This window comes from Grampus griseus (assembly GCF_964374135.1).
Source record: "Grampus griseus genome assembly, chromosome: 2".
In the NCBI taxonomy this organism is placed as follows: domain Eukaryota; kingdom Metazoa; phylum Chordata; class Mammalia; order Artiodactyla; family Delphinidae; genus Grampus; species Grampus griseus.
Window position 1 is genome coordinate 140,604,624 of NC_139018.1, and position 19,432 is coordinate 140,624,055.

Sequence of the window (19,432 nt, forward strand, 5' to 3'; positions counted from 1 at the left end):
CTTTTAATTTCGCATTTTCATTTCTGGAACAGCTTTTAGGCCATTTGCAGTCTTGAAGGTTTCATTTTATTGCTTCAACAAATATTTATTGACTGCCTAATGGAGAATGCAGTGGTGAATGAGACAGATAAGTCTCTTCCCTCATGAATCTTACAACCTAATGTTTTTCTGCTAGATTATTGGTTACCAAAGCATTGAGACCTCCTTTTCAAATTAATTTTTTCATGGACTCTCATTCAGTAATGGTGTTTTTAATGGCTGGTCATTGGGAACATATTTGTGGATATGAAGTTGGGTCCCCAATGGGTTGGGAACTATCATTCTAGGCAATTTATGAAAGCATTGCGCTCCAGTCCAGAACTGGTCAATGGGTTAAAAAACACCGTCGTTCATGGTTTCCCATAAATGACAATCACATAAAGACAAACATACATGCAACATGGAATTCAGTGTGTTGTTTTTTTGGTGGAATTTTGGCATTAGAAATTCTGCCTACTAGTTCTGCCATAATCATATTGTTTTTATCTCCTCAAAGAATTCGAATACGTTAATTAGGCCTGATGAGGCCGTTTTAAAATTAAGGTGTTCTTCCCTCCCTCTCACCTAGTTGATATGTTTACTTAACTGTTTGGCAAAATTTCCTGGGCAGCTAGTAGACCCTGTAATAAATACTGGGTATTTATATTCACTTTAACATTTTTTTTAGTTTCCAGATCTTCCCTGAATAGAAACTTACCCTGAGAGGATACAGCGTCAGTCTGCCAGTTCACCCCCAAGGGGGTTGTATGTATCGTAGCATGGTTCCACCTTCTCACCTTTGAGTGAAATTTGCTCTTGGCCTAGGGCTCAGAGAACCGGGGAGCCTGCCTTGTCTGTTGACTAGGCCATTCTAGATCACTGGGTGAGCTCACCATGCGTGGCTCTAGCTTGTTCAGATGCTTCAGGGTAAACCCTGCTGAGTGCTCTGCAGGGTGAGCCATGGTTCCTAGGCTGGTATTTGTGGGCATGGGGCAGGGGCCATCACCTCTGGGTCCTGAGGACTGCCCCCAGGCAAGGTAGGCAGGCAGCCGTCTGTGGTTTGCTCTTTCCAACTTCGGCTGCTTGCAACAAGTTGCAGACACTGGTGTATGCTGAAGCTTTTTATTTTGACTACACCTTTAATTTTAATTAAGTTACTTCACCGATTTTTCTAGCTGGCAGTCCCTTGCTGAGTCATGCCAGATGTGCTTAAAGAGTTTTATAGTGATGATTTTTAGAGTCCTCTGTAAGAAGCTCCCCCAATTTTTTTTAATATAAATTTATTTATTTTATTTTATTTATTTATCTTTGGCTGCGTTGGGTCTTCGTTGCTGCATGCGGGCTTTCTCTAGTTGCGTGGGTGGGGGCTACTCTTCATTGCAGTGCATGGGCTTCTCATTGCAGTGGCTTCTCTTGTTGTGGAGCTCAGGCTCTAGGCACGAGGGCTCTAGAGCACAGGCTGGTAGTTGTGGCGCATGGGGCTTAGGTGCTACGCGGCATGTGGGAATCTTCCCGGACCAGGGCTTGAACCCGTGTCCCCTGCATTGGCAGGTGGGTTCTTAACCACTGCACCACCAGGGAAGCCCCAAGTGCCTCAAATTTTTTTGGCCTGCCTAATTTCTTCTTTTCATAGGTTAAAAATATAATTTAATAAAATTACTTAAGCAATAAAATTTGAAATAAATCGTTTGAATAAATAATTTGAAAATGTAGATAAAAAGGAAAGAAAATAATTTCATTATCTGTTGAGATATTTTTGACATTTTAGAGTATTCCTCTAGGCTTTTTCATAAGAACTATGTATAGTAAAAAATTTTTTTTGTTTTAAATAAAGATTGTACTGTGTGTACACTTCAGTATCTTTTTTCTTCATTTTAGGAGCATTTCTCATAGTCTTAAATATTGATCTATAATGATGCCTAGTATTTAATTGTGTAAATAGACCATAATTTATTGAACCAACTTCCTATTGTTGGGACTTTAGGTTGTGTCTCATTTTTTGTTATAAAATAATTTTGTTATAAATAATTCTGTAATGATTATTTTTGTCACATGCATCTCTATTTCCTTAGGATAAATATCTGGAAGTGGAATTATTGAGCCTTATGTATGTATTGCTAAATTGCTCTTTAGACAGGTTGTATCAATTTCTATTACTTTCAAAATGCTTATTTTGCTACATCTCTGCCAACACTGGGGATTATTAGTTTTTGAAAACTTTGGTCAATTTAATAAGCCAAAAATGTTTCTCATTATTTCAATTTGTGTTTCTCTAATTTTTTGTGAGGTTGCAACTTTTGTTACGTATGAATTGTCCGTTTGTGGTTGTTCTTTTTTTAAGTGCCTGCTCATCACTTTTGCTTATTTTTCTAATATGTTGATTATCTTTTACTAACTACTTTTTAAGGGCCTTTTACATATTAATAAAGATATTAATGATAGTAATTATTATATGTTGCAAATCTTCCTTTTGGTTGTTTGCTTTTTAACTATGTGTTGGCAGGTTTTTGATGAATAGAACTTTTTATTGGTAGTCTTTTTCTTTGCAGTTTCTCCTTTGCTTTTTTTTTCTACTTTGTTTTTTTTTGGCTGAGTTGGGTTTTCTTTGCTGCGTGCTGGCTTTCTCTAGTTGCGGTGAGCAGGGGCTACTCTTTGGTGCGTGGGCTTCTTATTGCGGTGGCTTCTATTATTGTTGAGCATGGGCTTTAGGTGCACGGGCTTCAGTAGTTGTGGCGCACGGGCTTAGTTGTGCCGCGGCATGTGGGATTTTCCCGGACCAGGGATCGAACCTGTGTCCCCTGCATTGGCAGGCGGATTCCTTTTTTTTTTTTTTTTTAACCTCTTTATTGGAGTATAATTACTTGACATTGTTGTGTTAGTTTCTGCTGTATAACAAAGTGAATCAGCTATACATATACATATATCCCCGTATCCCCTCCCTCTTGCATCTCCCTCCCACCCTCCCTATCCCACCCCTCTAGGTGGTCACAAAGCACCGAGCTGGTCTCACTGTGCTATGTGGTTGCTTCCCGCTAGCTATCTATTTAACATTTGGTAGTGTATATATGTCAATGCCACTCTCTCACTTCGTTGGCAGGCAGATTCTTAATCACTGCACCATCAAGGAAGTCCCTCTCCTTTGCTTTTATAACAGGGTACATTTTGATTAATTTCTACTTTCTACTTATAAACAATGAGATATTTACTTTAGAGCAGAGTTTAAAGAAATACAGACACTTGGGCACACTGTGAGTCTTTTTTTTAAAAATATTTATTTATTTATTTATTTGGCTGCACCAGGTCTTAGTTGCAGCGTGCAGGATCTAGTTCCCTGATCAGGGATCGAACCCGGGCCCCCTGCATTGGGAGCACGGAGTCTTAACCACTGGACCACCAGGAAAGTCCCCCACTGTAAGTCTTTTAACAGTTATCGATTGCTGCTGATTTTGGTTGTCCTTACTAGGGCTAAATAGAAAACAGGATTTGATCTTTGGCTTTTAAAAAGTATCAGCCTTGGTATTTAAAATTCAAAGGTTATAAAAGTTTTTCCTGCTGCTGATGTTGAGCTGCCACACCATTTATTAGCTCTGATTTTCCTAGCAAAAGATACCTTTTGCTCTGACCTCTGACCATTCTTGGCCAATCCCTGAGATTTCTCTGTGTGGAGAACATCATTACTTTCATGTTGTATCTCTCTGCTTCAAGCCTCTGTGACTTGGAGTTAAACAGTAGTAGGCTTCTCGATAATCCTTGCACACACTGCCAACTACTACCCCTCCTCCCCCACAGGCTTTTCCCAGCACCTTAAGAAGACTAATCTATTCCACCCTTCTCCCTCAATCTTTTTTTCCTAGACTGAAGGGGGGTGGGGGGGAGTTGGAGATAAGCTTATAAAGCAAATACCACATAGGTGTTTCCTTATAGTTGGGATCAGCCTGCAAAGTAGTTCACTTGGTATTGGGATGCTGATTGCTTCCAATGATATCCAGTATATTCCCCTCGCTTATGGGCTCCAACAGTTTTATTCCACCAAACAATCATTTGTTGTCCAGAAACTTTACATCTCATTTCAGCGAGATATTCTGCCCACTCATATTTAGTTAACTGGTATTTCACTTTATTAGTATCTACCATAATTAGAAATCTTCCCAATGGGACGGTCTGTTTCATTTTCCATGAGAACTCTCTTAAGAAGGCAGATGTGTTTTGTTGGGGCTTGGTGGGGTGGGACAAGAAACCAAACCTGCAAGCCTGTTGATCCCATGGGATGGCAATAGATATATCTCTGCCAGCTGTTCCCCTGTGGTTCTAATTTTTGTTCTTTTCTTTATTTTCCCTTTTTAAAATTATAAAGGCAGTCTACCAGCACACACACACAAAAGTTGTGAAAAATTAACACACCAGTGATCCCACCACCCTGCATAAATTACTTTTCTCTTTTAATCTTGGCTCAAATGGATACTTAGTTTTACATTGTCATAGTTTGACAACATTTTTGTATGTGTTTTTTATTTTAATCTTAACACTGTAAGTAATTTTTCATGTTGCTACATAGATTTCATAATTGGGATTTTTAATAACTACATAATAGTCTATCAGTTACTTAACCATTCCCTGTCCTTGGACATTTAGATTCTTTGTGTGTATGTGGGTGTCTCCTTTTTGTGTTGTTTTAATAATGCTGTATACTTTTGCATATAGCTTTTGGGAATTTTTATTCTTAGGATAAATTTCTGGCAGTGGGGTTCCTGGACCCAAGGATTTGCCCCTGACCTGGTTCTGTGCAGCTACTGTACTGCTTTCTAAAAGAGTTGTGTCAATCTGCATCCACAAAGGCTTTCAGTACAAACATGGTGTAGGAAATACTGAAGCAAATAAGGCTCTGGGATGCTGAAGCAGATGCAGGATTTATGGGCTGAACAAGGGAGATAGTGGGTTTTTTCTTCCTCTTTCCAGCAGGTTTGAGCCAGGCAGCTTCATGTCTTATCTAAGTGTGAGTATTTTAGTAACTTCCTAAGGGAAGGCCTCTTTCGTAGGGCCTTGGGTTTCCTCCTTTGCAGTAGTTATTGTAGCTCTGCTTCTACAGATCATGAAGGAAACAGGTGGATTTTCTTTCCTTTGTGTATTAAGTTAAAATAAAATTTAGGGCTTCTCTAAAACTATTCTCTGGCCAGTTTGATAACTGTGTGTTTCTTTGAGAGTCACCCTGTCCCTCAGGTTTAGTGATCCATTCACCAACCAATAACAGATTTGGGGTGAAAATTAAGGAATCAAGCAGACACTGACTAGAGAAAAAAATACCTAGGGGATGACATAATCTGTTAGAGTTTGTTTAATCCTGGCAGTGGTAAATCATTTTGGATTTGCTTGGATTCATGCAGCAAAAAACCAAGTTATACAAAGTTAATGATTAATTACTAAGTAAATTAGCAGAAGTTATAGCCAAGTCTCATATGAATCAGAAGTTTTCTAAAGAACAGAGGTGCTGAGCCATGCTTTTTTTTTTTAAAAGGGCTGAGTGATTGGTTTTTTGCTAATGCTTATGATCATCGAGTGATGATATTCTCTGAGAAATTGAGGGAGTGTGGTGTGAGTGTACCCTCTTTTTGGCTCTGGAGTGTGGTGTGAGTGTACCCTCTTTTTGGCTCTGCAACCAACCAGGAATTTCAAGGTATTAATGTGTAGAGCCTACCAGGCAGACTTGTCACTACATACTAACTTTTCTTTCCACTCCTCCCCCAATGTCCCCAGCATTTTGGAAACCTGTTGGGGTAAAACTCAGGTGTGTGACTTCCCATAGCGTGGGGATTTGTGCATGTGCGTGCTGGCTGCATGTGTGTTAGCGAGATGGGTTTGTGATGAAGATGATGCTGGACAGAGCCCAGTGGGATCCTGGTGATCACTGATTCTGTTCTCTGTTTCTGTTACAGCCCTTGCCAGCATCCAGCCATGGGGGATATGAAAACTCCAGATTTTGATGACCTTCTGGCTGCCTTTGACATCCCAGACCCCACCAGCCTTGATGCCAAGGAGGCCATCCAGACCCCCAGTGAGGAGAATGAGAGTCCCCTCAAACCTCCAGGCATGTGTATGGATGAGAATGTGTCCTTGTCTCACTCAGGATCAGCCTCAGATGTGCCAGCCGTGAGTGTCATCGTCAAGAACACCAGCCGCCAGGAGTCATTTGAAGCGGAGAAAGACCACGTCGCTCCCAGCCTCCTACACAATGGATTCCGGGGCTCGGACCTGCCTCCGGATCCCCACAACCTAGGCCACAACTGTGGGAAGTTTGATTCCACTTTCATGAATGGAGATAGTACCAGGAGTTTCCCCGGCAAGCTGGAACCTTCCAAGTCAGAGCCCTTACCAACCTTTAACCAGTTCAGTCCAATCTCCAGCCCCGAACCCGAGGATGCCATCAAAGATAATGGGTTTGGGATAAAGCCCAAGCACGCTGACAGTTACTTCCCACCCCCTCCTGGGTGTGAGTCTGTGGGGGGCCCGGTCCTGGAGGCTCTGACTAAGTTTCCAGTCCCAGAGCTGCATATGTTTGATCACTTTTGTAAGAAAGAGCCCAAGCCAGAACCCCTGCCCCTGGGGAGTCAGCAGGAGCACGAGCAATGTGGGCAGAAGGCAGTGGAACCTCACAAGGAGCTGGATACCAGTCGATTCTTTGGGGAAGCTTTGGAGTTCAACAGCCACCCCGGCCACAGTATCGGAGAGCCTAAGGGGCTTGCCTCGGAGCTAGGTACCTGCTCGTCAGTGCCCCCTAGGCAGCGTCTTAAGCCAGCTCATTCCAAGCTGTCTTCTTGTGTTGCAGCCTTGGTGGCCCTGCAGGCTAAACGAGTGGCCAGTGTCACCAAGGAGGATCAGCCTACCCACACAAAGGATCCCTCAGGGCCCACGAAAGAGGGCTCCAAAGGCAGCCCCAAAATGCCCAAGTCACCAAAGAGTCCCCGGAGCCCTCTGGAGGCCACTAGAAAAAGTATCAAGCCATCAGACAGCCCTCGGAGCATCTGCAGTGACAGCAGCAGCAAAGGCTCCCCTTCTGTGGCTGCCAGCTCCCCACCAGCAATTCCCAAAGTCAGAATCAAAACCATTAAGACATCATCAGGGGAAATCAAACGGACTGTCACAAGGATCCTACCAGACCCTGACGATCCCAGTAAGTCCCCTGCTGGGTCACCTCTAGGAAGCGCCATTGCTGAGGCCCCGAGCGAGGTGCAGGAGGATGAGGTCACTGCCCTGTCTGGGGCGGAGCACTTTCTTGAGGTGGGCACAAATTCAGGGAGCCCTCAGGGTGACAGGAAGGGAGATGAGAGCATGACAAAAGCCAGTGAATCTTCAACTTCCTGCTGCAGCTCTGGGTCCCGGGGCCCAAAGGGGGCTGCCTCGGGCTCACAGATGGGCAAGAAGCAGCAGCAGAGCACAGCACTGCAGGCATCCACCCTGGCCCCTGCCAACCTCCTGCCCAAAGCTGTGCACCTGGCCAACCTGAATCTGGTCCCCCACAGTGTGGCCGCGTCCGTGACGGCCAAGTCCTCAGCACAGAGGCGGAGCCAGCCACAGCTCACGCAGATGTCGGTGCCCCTGGTCCACCAGGTGAAAAAGGCCGCCCCACTGGTTGTGGAGGTCTTCAACAAGGTCCTCCACAGCTCCAACCCCGTGCCCCTCTACGCGCCAAATCTCAGCCCGCCTGCGGACAGCAGGATCCACGTGCCGGCCAGTGGGTACTGCTGCCTGGAGTGTGGGGATGCGTTTGCCTTAGAGAAGAGCCTGAGCCAGCACTACGGCCGGCGGAGCGTCCACATCGAGGTGCTGTGCACACTGTGCTCCCAGACGCTGCTCTTCTTCAACAAGTGCAGCCTGCTCCGGCATGCCCGTGACCACAAGAGCAAGGGTCTCGTCATGCAGTGCTCTCAGCTGCTTGTGAAGCCCATCTCTGCGGACCAAATGTTCGTGTCGGCCCCCGCGAACTCCACGGCACCAGCAACCCCGGCTCCCCCCTCCTCCCCCAAACACGGCCTCACTTCAAGCAGTGCCAGCCCCCCACTCCCAGCTTTGCCACTCTACCCAGACCCTGTGAGGCTCATCCGGCACAGTATCAAGTGTCTTGAATGTCACAAGCAGATGCGAGACTACATGGCTATGGCTGCACATTTCCAGAGGATGACGGAGGAAACCGAGGGGCTGGTAAGCAGACCCTCTCTGTGATAGTTGTCAGGCCCCTGGTTCGCACGGTTCCATGACTGGGCATGGAGAGAGAAGCTCATTGATGTGGGGCAGTGTGGCATCTTAAGAGTCCTAGAAGAGGAATCTGGCTTGCTGGTTAGCGACCCACCTGGATATTTAGTGCTTGGTGTTTATTGGGAAAAGCATCCTGCCCACAACTGAGGGGAGACCCTGAAGATTTAACGAGTGTATTTACGGACACTCCGCTCCCACTCCAGTGGGCTCTCAGGGTCCATTGTTGGGCCGGGGCTAGGGCTCTGCTGGATGGTCCCCTGGTCTCTGGCAGCTGTCAGCACAGTCCTTGCACGTGCCCAAAGAACTTGGGGGCAGAGGTAGGTGCATCACTGCCCTGCGCCTCAGTCTGTACTTCTAAGAACCTTGTCTTTACCAAGTTGTTGTGCCCCACGGTGGACATAGCTGTTTTTGCAGAATCCCTTTGGGGAAGCTGTCATAGGGCCAGTAGCAGGGTTGATGTGGAAGGAGAGTAGACTGACATGTGGGCCCTGAGTCAAAGGCTTTGGGGCCTCTTCCCTTCATTTCTGTTCTCACTACTAAGAAAGCAGCTGCCCTTATCTCTTGTTCCGATTCTTGGTTATGCTTGATGAGAACTTGATGAGTGTGTGAGTGTGTGTGTGTGTGTGTGTGTGTGTGTGACTTAAGGCATTCCATGCTGAAAACACCCTTTGGCACCTTGTGTGTCGGTTGTTGTCTGTATTAGCAAGGTACTCTGAAGAAGCAGGCCTCCAGAAGGCTTTTCTCTTCCCTCTTCAGGTGGCTCCCTTAACAACTTAGCCAAGCCCAGCCCCTCACCAAGCCTCCCTAAGCCAGGGCCACAGAGGCCTGGAAGGAAAGCAGACCAGCTCTTTTTACTTCAGTTCACAGTGACCCACGCACCTGTTGGTGTCTTGATGAGCTCTGCCCTTGTTTATTGAGTGTTCCCCGTGTGCACAGAGGCTCTGTGTCAAGAGCAGGGTTGCCCGTAGGAGGAAGTCACACCATTCTTCCAGGAGCTCACGATGGCTCAGCAAGGGCAGGGCTCCCCACCCGAACTGCTAGAGTGTGCGGCAGGCTAAGGGCTGAAAACAGGCTTGTAACATAGTTGCATAGAGTTCCTCAGAGGGACTAATTCCTCGTGGTTCCAGGCATAGGGAGGGTGCCACGTGGACATGACATTTGAGCTGGACCTGCAGGGATGAGTTTGGAGGAGGGGGAGGGGCAAGGGGTGTTCCAGGTATAGGGCAAAGGTATGGGAAAGTGCAAAGTGGTTTGAGGAACAGGGAGTTGTTGGGAGGGAGACCAACCTTGGGAGTGTTGGGCTAGAGACAGGAGGTAGAATTCAGTAGGCAGCCCCTGAAAGGGGCCAGCAAGCTGCTGTAAGTCCCTGTTGCCTCTCATCTTCACCTTCTCTGTTTCAGTTTGCATTTTCTTTCTAATGAGTCAGGTGGAGTGTGGGTCCCCCAGGCCCTTTCCTCTGGGGCTTCAGGTATTCCTGCTGTACCAGCATGATTAACTTGGACAGGATCACTTCTTCTGGGTCATCTGATCAGAACCTTTGCCAGTGAAGGTCTGATACCTGTGCCTGTGGTTTTTCCCCCACACTTTTCTTCACTCGCCTTTTAAAATCTGAGCAGGCTAAGGTCTGGGTGTAGGATCCCAGGCTGGCACCCATCTCATCCTGCATCTTCTCTGTGTCATTCTCCTTCAGTGGGAGCTGGACAAGAGGGCCCCCCCAGAGGGAAAGGGAGGGGCTGCTGTGAGGCTTCTCTCAGTCCAGCTCTGTTCTCTCACAAAATCTCCTACCAATAAATGTGGCCTCAGAGTCTCAGGGAAAGGGGAAGGCTTGAGTTCTGGGATCAAAATCTAACCTTGATGGCCGTTGGCTTTGGGTTTCCCAAGATGGTACCCAAGCTTTAGGCCCTATGAGGGGCAGGCAGTGGACCAGTGGGTGGGGTTGGGCTCCACTCTGCTGGAGGGACTGTAGGACAGCATGTTTGGGCCTTTGACTTCTTCCTGGGAGTCTGAACCACTTATGCCTCCCTCTGCAGTGGCTGGAGGGGGTCCTTCCCCTTACATTCCAAGCCACCTTGTTGGGCAGATGTCAGCACAAAGAGATTACTTCTTCTTGTTCTTAAGCTTTTGTTTAACTATGTCATTATCACACCTAACAAAATTAATAACAGTTCTTTAACATTGTCTAATACAATTCATATTCAAATTTTCCATTCATGTCAAAATTGTATTTTTACAGTTGAGCTTGTTTTGAATCAGAATCCAGATGTGGACCAAGTGTTGTGTTTGTTTGTTATATCTTTGAAATTTCTCAATCTAGAGCAGTACCTTTTCCTACTCCACCCAACAAGGGCTCCCCGCCCCCCCTTATTTTTCACATCATTGTTTTGTTGAAGAAACTGGTTCGTGTGTCCTGAGAACTTTCCAGGACAATTCTGGGTTTCACTGATCGCTTCCTGAGAATTTTTCAGGATAATTTTGAGTTTGATTGCTTCCTCATACAGTTAATTTGTTCTATACCCCATATTTTATCTGTAGACTAGAAGTTAGCAATGAAGACTTGATTAGATTCATCTTGAGGAATGGGAAATCTGTGTTCTTCATAATTCATTACTTCAGGGAGGCACAATGTGCTTGATTGTCTCCGTTTTAATGATGCTAAACTTGATCAGTGAGTTTAGGTTGGTGATGTTCAGATCCCTTCCTTATAAAGTTTCCTATCTTTTTACCTAATGATTTTAGCAGCCGTTAATAATTGCTGCTTGAGACAGTAATTTTATTAGGAGTTGCAGGAGGTTGTTTTAAAGTTTATTATTTCTTTCTCATTTATTAGCTGGAATTCTGTATAAAATCTTTTCCTCTTCCTTGAGGGCTATTAGGTTACGCTGAAATACAGTTTATGTTGGAAAAGTGGATAAATTTGTTTCCCTCAGTTAACAGTTTTCACAGTAGTGAATTGATGCCCCAACAATCTTAAATGGTGTTTTGAGAGTCCCTCCTCTATTATTTTTAAAAATTGTGGTAAAATACACGTAACATAAAGTTTACCATCTTAACCATTTTTTAAGTGTACAGTTTAGTAGCGTTAAGTACATTCACATTGTTGTGAAGTCAGTTTCCAGAACTCTTTTCATCTTGCAGAGCTGAAACTCTAAACCTATTAAATAACAACTCCCTATTCTCCCCTCCCCTTTCCCCCTGGCAACCACCATTTTACTTTCTGTTTCTATGAATTTGACTATTCTAGGTAGCTCACATAAATGGAATCATACAGTGTTTGTCTCTTTTTGACTGGCTCATTTCACTTAGTATAATATCTTCAAGGTTCATACATATTTTAGCATTTGACAGAATTTCCTTTCTTTTTAAGGCTGAATAATATTCTGTTGTCTGTTGTTGTATATACCACATTTTGTTTATCCATTCATTCACTGATGGACACTTGAGTTGCCTCCAGTTATATTATGAATAATGCTGCTATCAACATGGTGTACAGATAACCTTTTCAGGACCTTACTTTCAATTCTTTTTTTGTGTGATCAAGTATTTTATTTTATTTTATTATAGTTGCTGTACAATATTATGTTAGTTAGAGGTGTACAATACAGTGATTCACAATTTTTAAAGGTTATACTCCAAAATTTATAGTTATCGTAAATTACTGGCTATATTCCTTGTGTTGTACAATATCAGTTCTTTTGGGTATATATCCAGAAGTGGAATTGCTGGATCATATGGTAATTCTATTTTTAATTTTTTGGGGAGCCCCCATACTGTTTTCTACAGTGGCTGTACTATTTTACATTCCCACCAGTAGTGCACATGGGTTCCAATTTCTCCACATCCTCACCAGCATTTGTTATTTTCTGTTTTTTTCATAGTAGCCACCCTAATCGGTATGAGGTGACTTCCTCTATTATTTTTAGTGGTAGTGTTATAATGAACTTATTGGTTTCTATATATTCAGTATGTTTATATGTTCAGTCATTCTTTTTTTTTCTTTTCCATTATGGTTTTATTACAGGATATTGAATATAGTTCCATGTGCTACACAGTAGGACCTTGTTGTTTATCCATTTTATATGTGATAGTTTGCATCTGCTAATCCCAAACTCTCAATCCATCCCTCCTTAATCCCCTCAGCCCCTTGGCAACCACAAGTCTGTTCTCTATGTCTGTGAGTCTGTTTCTGTTTCATAATAAGTTCATTTGTGTCTTGTTTTGGATTCCACATATAAGTGATATCATATGGTAGTTGTCTTTCTGACTTAAATCACTTAGTATGATAATCTCCAGACCCATCCATGTTGCTGCAAATGGCATTATTTCATTCTTTTTTGTGGTTGAGTAGTATTCTATTGTGTGTGTGTGTGTGTGTGTGTGTGTGTGTACACGTGTGTGCATACATACATACCACGTCTTCTTTATCCATTCATCTGTCCAGAGACATTTAGGTTGCTTCCATGTCTTGGCCATTGTAAACAGTGCTGCTCTGAACATAGGGGTGCATGTATCTTTTCGAATTATAGTTTAGTCTGGGTATATGCCCAGGAGTGCGAATTGCTGGATGATATGGCAACTCTATTTTTAGTTTTTTGAAGAACCTCCATACTGTTTTTCATAGTGGCTGCACCAATTTACATTTCCACCAACAGTATAGGAGGGTTCCCTTTTCTTCACACCCTCTCTACCATTTGCTATTTGTAGACTTTTTAATGATGACCATTCTGACTTGTGTGAGGTGGTACCTCTTTGTAGTTTTGATTTGCATTTTTCTAATAATTAGCAATGTTGAGCATCTCTTCATGTGCCTACTGGTCGTCTGTATGTCTTCTTTGGAGAAATGTCTGTTTAGGTCTTCTGCCCGTTTTTTGACTGGGTTGTTTGTTTTTTTGTTATTGAGTTGTATGAGCTATTTGTATATTTTGGAAACTGAGCCCTTGTTGGTTGCATTGTTTGCAAATACTTTCTCCCAGTCTGTAGGTTGTCTTTTCGTCTTGTTTATGGTTTCCTTTGCTCTGCAAAAGCTGATAAGTTTGACTAGGTTCCATTTGTTTATTTTTGCTTTTATTTCTATTGCCTTGGGAGACTGACCTAAGAAAACATGGGTACAATTTATGTCAGAGAATGTTTTGCCTACATTCTCTTCTAGGAGTTTTAAGGTGTCATGACTTATATTTAAGTCTTGAAGCCATTTTGAGTTTATTTGTGTGTATGGTGTGAGGGTGTGTTCTAATTTCATTGATTTACATGTGGCTCTCCAGCTTTCACAGCACCACTTGCTTGAAGGGACTGTCTTCGCTCCATTGTATAGTCTTGTCTCCTTTGTCAAAGGTTAATTGACTGTAGGTTTGTGGGTTTATTTCTGGGCTCTCTATTCTGTTCCGTTGATTCATGTCTGTTTTTGTGTCAGTACCATGGTGTTTTGATTACCGTAGCTTTGTAATATGGTCTGAAGTCTGTGAGGGTTATGCCTTCTGCTTTGCTCTTTTTCCTCAGGATTGTTTTGGCAATTCTGAGGCCTTAATGGTTCATATAAATTTTAGAATTATTTGCTATTTCTGTGGAAAATGTCCTGGGTAATTTGATAGGGATTGCATTAAATCTGTAGATTGCTTTGGGTAGTGTGGCCATTTTAACAATATTAATTCCTCCAATCCAAGAGCATGGGATATCTTTCCGTATCTTTGAAACATCTTCGGTTTCCTTTATCAGTGTTTTATAGTTCTCATCACATAAGTCTTTCACCTCCTTGGTCAGGTTTATTCTTAAGTTGTTTTGTTTTTGTTTTGTTTTTTTAATTAATTAATTTATTTATTTATTTGGCCGAATTGGGTCTTTGTTGCTGCACGTGGGCTTTCTCTAGTTGCAGCAAGTGGGGGCTACTCTTCGTTATGGTGCGTGGGCTTCTCGTGGAGCACGGGCTCTAGGCGTGCAGGCCTCAGTAGTTGTGCCTCGCAGGCTCTAGAGCACAGGCTCAGTAGTTGTGGCGCACGGGCTTAGCTGCTCCGTGGCATGTGGGATCTTCCCGGACCAGGGCTCGAACCCGTGTCCTCTGCATTGGCAGGTGGATTCTTAACCACTGCTCCACCAGGGAAGCCCCCTGTTTGTTTTTTTTTAATGTGATTTTTTTTAACATCTTTATTGGAGTATAATTGCTTTACAATGGTGTGTTAGTTTCTGCTTTATAAAAAAGTGAATCAGTTATACATATACATATGTCTCCATATCTCTTCCCTCTTGCGTCTCCCTCCCTCACACCCTCCCTATCCCACGCCTCTAGGTGGTCACAAAGCACCGAGCTGATCTCCCTGTGCTATGCGGCTGCTCCCCACTAGCTATGTATTTTACATTTGGTAGTGTATATATGTCCATGCCACTCTCTCACTTTGTCCCAGCTTACCCTTCCCCCTCCCCGTATCCTCAAGTCCATTCTCTAGTAGGTCTGCATCTGTATTCCCGTCTTGCCCCTAGGTTCTTCTGACCATTTTCTTTTTCTTTTCTTTTTTTTAGATTCCATATATATGTGTTAGCATATGGTATTTGTTTTTCTCTTTCTGACTTACTTCACTCTGTATGACAGTCTCTAGGTCCATCCACCTCACTTAAATCTGTAGATTGCTTTAGCGTGGCCATTTGTGGCCTCACTGCAAATAACTCAGTTTCATTCCGTTTTATGGCTGAGTAATAGTCCATTGTATATATGTGCTACATCTTCTTTATCCATTCATCTGTTGATGGACACTTAGGGTGCTTCCATGTCCTGGCTATTGTAAATAGAGCTGCAATGAACATTGTGGTACATGACTCTTTTTGAAGTATGGTTTTCTCGGGGTATATGCCCAGTAGTGGGATGGCTGGGTCGTATGGTAGTTCTATTTTTAGTTTTTTAAGGAACCTCCGTACTGTTCTCCATAGTGGCTGTATCAATTTACATTCCCACCAACAGTGCAAGAGGGTTCCCTTTTCTCCACACCCTCTCCAGTATTTATTGTTTGTAGATTTTTTGATGATGGCCATTCTCACTGGTGAGATGATATCTCATTGTAGTTTTGGTTTGCATTTCTCTAATGATTAATGATGTTGAGCATTCTTTCATGTGTTTGTTGGCAATCTGTGTATCTTCTTTGGAGAAATGTCTAATTAGGTCTCTGCCCATTTTTGGATTGGGTTGTTTGTTTTTTTGATATTGAGCTGCATGAGTTGCTTGTATGTTTTGGAGATTAATCCTTTGTCAGTTGCTTCATTTGCAAATATTTTCTCCCATTCTTAGGGTTGTCTTTTCGTCTTGTTTATGGTTTCCTTTGCTGTGCAAAAGCTTTTAAGTTTCATTAGGTCCCATTTGTTTATTTTTGTTTTTATTTCCAGTTCTCTAGGAGGTGGGTCAAAAAGGAACGTTCTGTGATTTATGTCACAGAGTGTTCTGCCTATGTTTTCCTCTAAGAGTTTGATAGTTTCTGGCCTTACATTTAGGTCTTTAATCTATTTTGAGTTTATTTTTGTGTATGGTGTTAGGGAGTGTTCTAATTTCATTCTTTTACATGTGGCTGTCCAGTTTTCCCAGCACCACTTATTGAAGAGGCTGTCTTTTCTCCACTGTATATTCTTGCCTCCTTTATCAGAGATAAGGTGACCATATGTGTGTGGGTTTATCTCTGGGCTTTCTATCCTCTTCCATTGATCTATATTTCTGTTTTTGTGCCAGTACCGTACTGTCTTTTTTTTTTGCTGTACGTGGGCCTCTCACTGTTGTGGCCTCTCCCGTTGTGGAGCACAGGCTCCGGACGCACAAGCTCAGCGGCCATGGCTCACGGGCCCAGCCGCTCCGTGGCATGTGGGATCTTCCCGGACTGGGGCATGAACCCGTGTCCCCTGCATCGGCAGGTGGACTCTCAACCACCGCACCACCAGGGAAGCCCCATACTGTCTTGATTACTGTTGCTTTGTAGTATAGTCTGAAGTCAGGGAGCCTGATTCCTCCAGCTCCGTTTTTCTTTCTCGATTGCTTTGGCTATTCAGGGTCTTTTGTGTTTCCATACAAATTGTGAAACTGTTTGTTCTAGTTCTGTGAAAAATGCCAGTGGTAGTTTGATAGGGATTGCATTGAATCTGTAGATTGCTTTGGGTAGTAGAGTCATTTTCACAATGTTGATTCTTCCAATCCAAGAACATGGTATATCTCTCCATCTATCTGTATCATCTTTAATTTCTTTCATCAGTGTCTTATAATTTTCTGCATACAGGTCTTTTGTCTCCTTAGGTAGGTTTATTCCTAGATATTTTATTCTTTTTGTTGCAATGGTAAATGGGAGTGTTTTCTTTTCTTTTTTTTTTTTTTTTTTGGGAGTGTTTTCTTGATTTCATTTTCAGATTTTTTATCATTAGTGTATAGGAATGCCAGAGATTTCTGTGCATTAATTTTGTATCCTGCTACTTTACCAAATTCATTGATTAGCCTAGTAGTTTTCTGGTAGCATCTTTAGGATTCTCTATGTATAGTATCATGTCATCTGCAAACAGTGACAGCTTTACTTCTTCTTTCCAATTTGCATTCCTTTTATTTCTTTTCTTTATCTGATTGCTGTGGCTAAAACTTCCAAAACTATGTTGAATAATAGTGATGAGAGTGGGCAACCTTGTCTCGTTCCTGATCTTAGTGGAAATGGTTTCAGTTTTTCACCATTGAGGACGATGTTGGCTGTGGGTTTGTTATATATGGCCTTTATTATGTTGAGGAAAGTTCCCACTATGCCTGCTGTCTGGAGGGTTTTTATCATAAATGGATGTTGAATTCTGTCGAAAGCTTTCTCTGCATCTATTGAGATGATCATACGGTTTCCTCCTTCAATTTGTTAATGTGGTGTATCACGTTGATTGATTTGCGTATATTGAAGAATCCTTGCATTCCTGGGATAAACCCCACTTGATCGTAGTGTATGATCCTTTTAATGTGCTGTTGGATTCTGTTTGCGAGTATTTTGTTGAGGATTTTTGCATCTATATTCATCAGTGATACTGGCCTGTAGTTTTCTTTCTTTGTGACATCTTTGTCTGGATTTGGTCTCAGAGTGATGGTGATTTTGGAAGAGTTTGAGAAGGATAAATGTTAGCTCTTCTCTAAATGTTTGATAGAATTCACCTGTGAAGCCATCTGGTCCTGGGCTTTTATTTGTTGGAAGATTTTTAATCACGGTTTCAATTTCAGTGCTTGTGATTGGTCTGTTCATATTTTCTATTTCTTCCTGGTTCAGTCTCCGAAGGTTGTGCATTTCTAAGAATTTGTCCATTTCTTCCAGGTTGTCCATTTTATTGGCATAGAGTTGCTTGTAGTAATCTCTCATGATCCTTTGTTTTTCTGCAGTGTCAGTTGTTACTTCTCCTTTTTCATTTCTAATTCTGTTGATTTGAGTCTTCTCCCTTTTTTTCTTGGTAAGTCTGGCTGATGGTTTATCAATTTTGTTTATCTTCTCAAAGAACCAGCTTTTAGTTTTATTGATCTTTGCTGTTGTTTCCTTCATTTCTTTTTCATTTATTTCTGATCTGATCTTTGTGATTTCTTTCCTTCTGCTAACTTTGGGGGTTTTTTTTTGTTCTTCTTTCTCTAATTGCTTTAGGTGTAAGGTTAGGTTGTTTATTTCAGATGTTTCTTCTTTGTTTTGTTTTGTTTTGTTTCTTAAGGTAGGATTGTATTGCTGTAAACTTCCCTCTTAGAACTGCTTTTGCTGCATCTTTTTTTTTTTTGATGTGATTGTGAAAGGGTTTTGCTTTTTTTTTTTTTTTTTTAACTTTCCCTTTCTGATATTTCATTGTTAGTGTAAAGAAGTGGAATAGATTTCTATATGTTAATCTTGTATCCTGCTACCGTGCTGAATTTGTTTATCAGTTCTAGTAGTTTTTTGTTTTTTGTTTTTTTGCAGTACGCGGGCCTCTCACTGTTGTGGCCTCTCCCGTTGCGGAGCACAGGCTCCAGACGCACAGGCCCAGCGGCCATGGCTCATGGGCCCAGCCGCTCTGCAGCATGTGGGATATTCCCAGACTGGGGCACGAACCCGTGTCCCCTGCATCAGCAGGTGGACTCTCAACCACTGCGCCACCAGGGAAGCCCAGCTCTAGTAGTTTTTGTGTGGAGTGTTTAGGGTTTTCTCTATATATTATCATGTCATCTGCATATAATGATAATTTTACCTTTTCTTTTTTTTTTGTGGTACGCGGGCCTCTCACCGCTGTGGCCTCTCCCGCTGCGGAGCACAGGCTCCGGACGCGCAGGCCCAGCGGCCATGGCCCACGGGCCCAGCCGCTCCGCAGCATGTGGGATCCTCCCAGACCAGGGCACGAACCCGCGTCCCCTGCACCGGCAGGCGGACTCCCAACCTGTGCGCCACCAGGGAAGCCCAATTTTACCTTTTTTTAAAAAACTAAATTTATTTTATTTATTTATTTATTTTTGGCTGTGTTGGGTCTTTGTTGCTGCACGTGGGCTTTCCTCTAGTTAGGGTGAGTGGGGGCTATTCTTCATTGCAGTGTGAGGGCTTCTCATTGTAGTGGCTTCTCTTGTTGAGGAGCGTGGGCTCTTGGCGTGCGGGCTTCAGTAGTTGTGGCACACAGGCTCAGTAGTTGTGGCTCATGGGCTCTAGAGTGCAGGCTCAGTAGTTGTGTCGCACAGGCTTAGTTGCTCCGTGGCAGGTGGGATCTTCCCGGACCAGGGAATGTGTCCCCTGCATTGGCCCGCAGATTCCTAACCACTGTGCCACCAGGCAAGTCCCAATTTTACCTTTTTTGAAAACATTTTTATTTATTTTTAGTTTTTGGCTGTGCCCCATGGCTTGTGGGATCTTAGTTCCCCAACCAGGGATCAAACCCATGCCCCCTGCAGTGGAAGCACGGAGTCTTAACCACTGGACCACTGGGGGAGTCCCTATCTATTTCTTCTTGATTCGGTTTTGGTGAGCTGTATGTTTTTAGAAACTTGTTCATTTCTTCTATGTTGTCCAGTTTGTTGGCGTATAGTTGTTCATAGTATTCTTTTATGGTTTTTTGTATTTCTGCAGTATCAGTTGTTATTTCTCCTCTTTTACTTTTTACTTTGTTTATTTGGGTCCTCTCTCATTTCTTCTTGGCGACCTGGGCCAGAAATTTGTCAATTTTGTTTACCCTTTCAAAGAAACAGCTCTCG

General features: G+C 43.1%; 1 protein-coding gene across 10 annotated transcripts in view; it reads left to right on the forward strand.

Moving 5' to 3' along the window:
* Positions 1-19,432, forward strand: part of ZNF592 (zinc finger protein 592) — a gene marked incomplete at its 5' end in the record, with an annotated part of 57,560 nt that overhangs the window by 21,481 nt on the left and 16,647 nt on the right. For 6 of the 10 annotated variants that reach the window (XM_082647918.1, XM_082647909.1, XM_082647911.1 and 3 more), the window contains one exon: positions 5,949-8,211. In XM_082647918.1, the coding sequence (XP_082504044.1) occupies positions 5,968-8,211 (2,244 nt within the window). Of the gene's footprint in view, positions 1-1,931; positions 5,012-5,050; positions 5,801-5,948; positions 8,212-19,432 lie in introns of those variants that run through there. The other 4 variants (XM_082647914.1, XM_082647913.1, XM_082647917.1 and 1 more) reach the window with 4 other exon arrangements.